General features: G+C 39.7%; 1 protein-coding gene across 1 annotated transcript in view; it reads right to left on the minus strand.

Annotated features, from left to right (window-relative positions):
• Nucleotides 1-204: 204 nt before the first annotated feature.
• The window catches only part of CBLL1 (Cbl proto-oncogene like 1), an 8,562-nt gene continuing 2,435 nt past the window's right edge, over nucleotides 205-6,331 (minus strand). The window contains exons 2-7 of the mRNA XM_009289090.1: nucleotides 5,005-5,097; nucleotides 3,944-4,111; nucleotides 3,488-3,588; nucleotides 3,142-3,225; nucleotides 2,233-2,306; nucleotides 205-1,672 (exon numbers count right to left, since the gene is read on the minus strand). Coding sequence (XP_009287365.1) covers nucleotides 631-1,672; nucleotides 2,233-2,306; nucleotides 3,142-3,225; nucleotides 3,488-3,588; nucleotides 3,944-4,111; nucleotides 5,005-5,097 — 1,562 coding nt within the window. The 3' untranslated portion in view covers nucleotides 205-630. The remainder of the gene's footprint in view (nucleotides 1,673-2,232; nucleotides 2,307-3,141; nucleotides 3,226-3,487; nucleotides 3,589-3,943; nucleotides 4,112-5,004; nucleotides 5,098-6,331) is intronic.

Raw genomic sequence — 6,331 nt, forward strand, 5'->3', positions numbered from 1 at the left:
TTAGAGAAAAAAAAAGAAAAAGCTGAAATGCAGTATTCTGCATGTCTGATTTCTAGTGCCATGAATTAACCATAGCCTGAATTCGTTATAAGTAATGGTAACTGTTAGTAGGATATTTCATTACACTGCCCATTTGGAAAGCATTAGTGCCAAAATGGTGTCCCGGAACTATGTTTGCGTTAACTTCATATAAAAACCCACCACTTTTACAACCATATTTCAATTTAATTATTGTACACAGGTTAACAAAAACGTATCACAAGTGAAACTAAACACTGGATTTAACAAAACAATATTCAGAATGGTACAACACATGTTCATTTTCTCCAGGAAATAATATTACAAGTGTTCATCTTAGGACAATTTAGCCACACTAGAGACAGAAGTTCTCTTAAAATGCAACCGTGGTTACTAAGCCACTTATTTTTCCACTATAGAATATCTGAAGTCAGAGTCCTACGGCCAAGGCTTAAAAATCATTTAAGATTCAAACCTGAAAATGTCTTACAGTCAAAATGACAGTATTTTAAAAAAAACCACAACAAAATAACCCCAAAACAATTAATTAAAAGGCTGTTGTATATAGTTTTATCCTCTTCATAGCACTCTCTATTCATATAACTGCTCCTATCATTGGTAATAGGGTCTGTATCTGGCTTGATCAGGGTGGTGTGGTCCAGGAAGCGGGGCCTGAGCAGGAGGCCCTTGCATCCTTGGAGGTGGAGGCGGCCCCCTTGGAGCTGGCCATATCCCTGGACTCATTCCCCCAGGCTGTGTGAAAGGGGGACTAAGAGTTCCTTGATCTTCACTGAACTGTGGCAAAGAGTTAGGATTATAGTGATGGGGAGGGGGTGCATTTACATTTACAGGTGGGCCTCCGTGCTGAGGAGGGGGAGGTCCTGGAGGAGGATGATTCATATATGGTGGCATCTGGGCAATTATATGTCCAGGTGGCGGGGTTATTGGAGGAGGAGCAGAGGTCATTGGCGGTGGAGGAGCTTGGCTATATACCATGTGAGGAGTACCTGCTGCCTGGGGAGGATGCTGCAGCGGATGGCTTATTGGTGGAGGTGGTGGTGGGGGTGGTGCATAATGTTGCTGTGGAGGCATAATATGATGAGGGTGCGATACCACTGGTTGGCCCTGGTATTCAGGATGATGATGAGCAGGTGCGGGGGCTGGTGGAGGTGGTTCTCGAGCACCTGAATTCGAATCATCCTGAATAGGGACAGTTATTAAGTTGCTGTGTTTTCTCGTCGAAATGCGGAAGGTGTCCTGACTGACTGGGCGAGGTGGCGGTGGAGCCATTGACATCTCTGCAGGAGGCGCACGAATGTCTTCGTGTGGCTGGTTATAATGCTCATGTGGCACATGCTGTAAAGGAGGTGGTGGCATCATGATGTGCTGCTTCGGCGGAATGTGGCTCATATGATGTTTCTCAGGTGGCATTATGAAACGCTCGGGAATTTCGGCAGGTGGTGGGGCAATAGGAGGATGTACAGGTTCAATTGGAGGACGAGTAACAGGCTTTCCAGCTCTCATATGACGGTGGTTGATGTGAGCTTGTAAGTCCCGCTGTGACAGGTAAGTTCTCTTGCACCCTTGAACAATGCTACACATGAAGAGAGACCCTCGGACACACTGCTCGATTCGCTGCACAGGTTCATTACAGCTAAATCAGAAGAGAACACTGGTTTATTGTCATCACAGAGAGTTCAATCTGCAATTTATTTTTTTTTAAAAGCCAACCAGTTTACCATAATTACCCAAATTAGAACTGACAATTTTTTCCCCACTGTAGCAATGAAAGAAATATTTCCTTGATTCTGAATTTATCTAGTTTTTAAGTCTCCAAACGCAACCATGAAAGACATAAAAATTTCATGAGGTGGAAATTTATAAATAGCATCACTCTCTCTCACAAATGCCTTCTGGGCGTTAAGACTTACCAAGAGTCACTCTCACTATGTAAATTAAACTGCCATTTATTCCTTTTCAAACTAGAGCAATAACAGGTTATCTACACAAATACTTAAACAGCAAAGTAAACACTGATCTCTTACAATCCCAAAATACGCATTACAAAACTATAATCAAGTGGTGCAGTAGAGAGTACTCTACTGCCTCTGCTAAACGTACATAAATGAGAACCATGTTAATACAGTATCTGAAATAAGATATCTAAGTTACTTTCCTACGTTTTCTTTAATAATAAATCTTGAGATAACTTACCCTGGACACATCTTGTCTCCCTTTTTCTCATGTAGTATAGCACAGTCATAGCAGAAAACATGCTTGCAAGGTATCTAGAAACAAAAAAATGGCTGTTAAGACATCGTATATAAATACCTATGTCATTTTGCAGAATACAGTTCCTCCCTCCAGCATGCAATTTCTAACAATATAAGTAACTAAGTCACCTATGAGGTGAACAGGCTTAGTGGTAGCTTGCAGTTTACAGCATCTTTGCATAGAAACTTTCTAAAACAGTTTGTGTTGAGTTTGGGGGTTTTGGGTGTAGGTTTGTTTGGGTTTTTTAAGAATTGGCAAAAACATACAGGCAAAAGTTTAAGTCTTGCAGTAATACCAACACTGAACATTTACAGAAGCTGCATATGCAATCTAATTACACTTGTCTTGCTGGCAAGGAAGGAAAGTTTTAACAGCATTAACTGTCATTAAGTCAGATCCTGAAGCCTGTTACATCACACTTAGAAATCTAAATTAATCTCAGGGATTTTGTTACACTATTTTTAAAGGGACATAAAAGTAAACAGTGTTTTCTAACTTCATTGCAAGTCTTTAATTGAGATAAACAGCTTATTTTTAAAGCTAAGTTGTGTAAGGTCAAAACCTACTGAACTTGAAGGGTTCTTTTGTTGGTGACAGCGTTTTGATTTTTTGTTTAACATTTTCAAGCTTACTTTATTAAATCAGGGAGTTAACATGAAATCAGACAGACAGATGGAACAAAAACACTTCAGCAGTGAAGGCCCCTGGTTCCATCCTGATATTCTCCTGCTGTTTATTCAGAGGCCTGCTGAAATCAGTAACCTCTAGAGGCTTCATAGAGACATACCAAAACCTAATTTTACCTAAAAGGAAACCATGGCTGCATCTTCCACTGATAATTTCACTCACCATGCGTCCATACATTTTGATGGGCAATCCACACTTATCACAGAAATGGACCGGTGTATCATCCTTTTCCCCCAGCAAGTTTATCTGATAGGACAGAGAAGGGGGTGGGAAAACAAAACCCAAGATCACTAAAGCTTCTCATTTCAATTATCACCAACACACCCATTATTTCTGAATTAGCTGAGAAGGAAGCAAGAACACCACAAACGTGAGAAAGCAGAGGATGTATTTTCAGTCAGTCAAAAGTAATGGAAGCACTTTTATTTAAGAAGGTATCTACCAGGACTACCTACAGTTTGGTATGATTCACAGACAAAGATTCATGACTTGCCATCCACTGCTTTACCTTATAGTCCCAAAAGATGGGTCCAGGGAACCTCCTTTGATTGCCAAACATTTCACCTCCTTTGCATTCGTACCGCTCCTCTTCGTTATAATCAAATTCTTCTGTGGAAAGAAGAAAGAGAAGAAAGACACGAGCCAACCACAACGCTTTCCTAAATGACACTGGCTGCTATTAAAGGCATGTGTCATTCTATACTGAAATCATCAAGGAATGCCACAGCACTTCTAATCTGCTGGGCCCATTCTACAGAAAGGTACAGTCAAAGTAGTAAGACAGTCTGTTTTGGGAATGCACCCCGTTTAATCCTTATAGTGCAGCAGTACCTGGAAATTTGAAACTTGTTTTGCACTTGGACAGAACCTTGGACTCTAAGTCTCCAAGACTGAATAAAGTCTTGAACAATGCTGCAGAATAATACACTTCCCTACTACAGGGCTAGTATTTATATTAATTTACCTTCATCACCAGCTTGTGTCTTTGAAGGCATCCTGTTCATATTTCTTGGAGTTCGAGGTGCAGGTTTGGTTTTATTGGTCTGTTTTGAGATAAGCTTTATAGGGATTCTTCTACGAACATCAAGACCACCCAATGACCCTGAACTATTTGTTCCTTGCAAATCATTGTCTATGAAAGAAAAAAAAAGTTTATGTAGTTTTTCACTTATCTAATAGTTTCTAAAGAGGCTGAATATTAACAGAAGAGTTTTAAGAAAAGTAATTTTTAAAGCTTGTTTAAGACTCATACAACATATCAAAGTTTAATCACTAGAAACTAAGTATCTTCACATAGAATTTCTTCTAGAAGTCAAGTCACAAAATTGTATTGGGAACAACCGTGATTTTAGGAAATCTAGTTCTAAAAATAAAGGTATTTTTAAAAGTTAGCTAGTCTGTCATTTCTTCACAACAGGAAAAAACCCATTAATTGTATAATTCCTCTCACAGTGTGAATAGTACTGAAGAGTCAATTCTTTGTACGACCGTGACAACATAGAATTTCTTATGAGAAAAGATAATTTTTACAATTTATGTAAATTGTTTATTAAAGCTGGAAGGAAGCTAGTTTCCATATTAACTCAGCATCTTGACATATCACTTAGAAGTTTAGCATAAAGTATCACAAAAATACCGGTACTTAAGAGTATGAAGTAGTATCCTTGCGAAACTGAAAATTATTGTTCCCCACTACATACAGAATTCTCTTTAATCAGATTTAAATCTGAGTACCAGGGCAAAGGAAGCAAGAAATAGCCTGACACATGCATCGGTAGATACAGGCTCCAAGTGATAATCTAGAGGGAGTATTGCAACAAGCACACCAATGAAGGGGGTACAACTCCCTCAACTTCCAGTGAGTCTATCTTAAACCACTGCATAGCATCTCATTCATACACAAATAAAATTATGTTCTTCATGAATCTACCCAGCTCACTTTCGCTTTAATTGAAAATGCCATTTTGACAGGTGTTTCAAAGTGGGACATGCTCAGCCTCAGAGGGGTGTGCCACAAGCTCTTACACTGTAAGCCCTGCCGTTCCACTTGATACGGCACTGCAGCCCTGGAATGATCACCGAGGCCCCAAAGGATTACAGCCTGGCAGCATCTGGACACTGAAATTAGGGCCCCATTAGCGTAAGTCTGCACAATGCCTCACAAACTAGTGACCCTCAAAGCCTGTAACCACCCCACATAACACAACAAGTAGGAGGAAAAACAAGAAAGAAAGAAAAACAAGAAGAAAAAAGGAAAAGGGGATTGCTCTAAGTTATTCAGCAGCTACCACCAAAACTAGGAACTGCGACAAAGTTTCGAATTGGGACTGTGCCCTGACAGTCACTTTACCTCAAAATGAAGAGCCCTCAATCTCCTCTGATAGATCAAGTGTATTTATTCCTCTTAGCACTGTGGTTGACATGTTTCACTCTAAAAGGCAATATGTAAAAAGGCAAAAACAATACAGCCTGTTTTTACTTTTGCTCATTTGTTGTTTTTGTTTAGGCTGTCCTGTTGGCTAAACAGATGAGCCAGGAAACATACAACTACGACACCAGGTTTCCCAGAGACTGCTGGCCTAGAACATCAGAGATAATAATGCTAAAGCTGTCTATTTTCCACTTGTTGGGAAATTCTGTTTTCTACCAGAATACACAAAAATGCAACACCGTAGACCAGAAAAAGTCTCTGCAGGACCTCAATCCATATTATCCCAAATAGGGATAACTAAAACAAGTTTAAAAAAAACCCAAACAACCCAACTTGTGTATTAATCAGTCCATTGAACTGCCAGTAGGAAACAAGTAAGTTCTGACGCGTCTTCCATATACCCTTGCAAGCTAGGAATATTTACATGAGTTAGCTGCTCAGCTAACCCGAACTAGCAAGTTCATTAGTTATTCACGTTTTACGGAAGGATAATAAATTGCAGTCTGTGGAAGCATAACTAGCAGGATTAAGTGCAGAAAAAAAGTATGAAAAACATACCAAAATTGTTAAGACTACTTAGGGAAGCTCTAATTGAGGTGATACATCCTCCTGAATTGTCACCTTTGTCAACTTTTCTTAAGTTTTATTTTTGTATTTCACGTTCTTTTAAAATTCATAAATATAGCTCAAATACCATACCTTATACATATAAATTCATAATGTAGTCTTCGCTAAGGGGAAGAAAGAAAACCGAAAATACCCCAGCAAAAATCCCCACGTCCGCTCACCCACTCATTACACTATGCCAGCACGCTAACCAGCAGAGTATTAAAGCTACGAAACCGAGCTTAAGCACATGGGAAAGTTTCCTCTCCAGAGCACAACTACGGAACCAGGAAACACGTTACCGGCACCGACCTC

This window comes from Aptenodytes forsteri, unplaced genomic scaffold, assembly GCF_000699145.1.
Source record: "Aptenodytes forsteri isolate BGI_AS27 unplaced genomic scaffold, ASM69914v1 Scaffold137, whole genome shotgun sequence".
In the NCBI taxonomy this organism is placed as follows: domain Eukaryota; kingdom Metazoa; phylum Chordata; class Aves; order Sphenisciformes; family Spheniscidae; genus Aptenodytes; species Aptenodytes forsteri.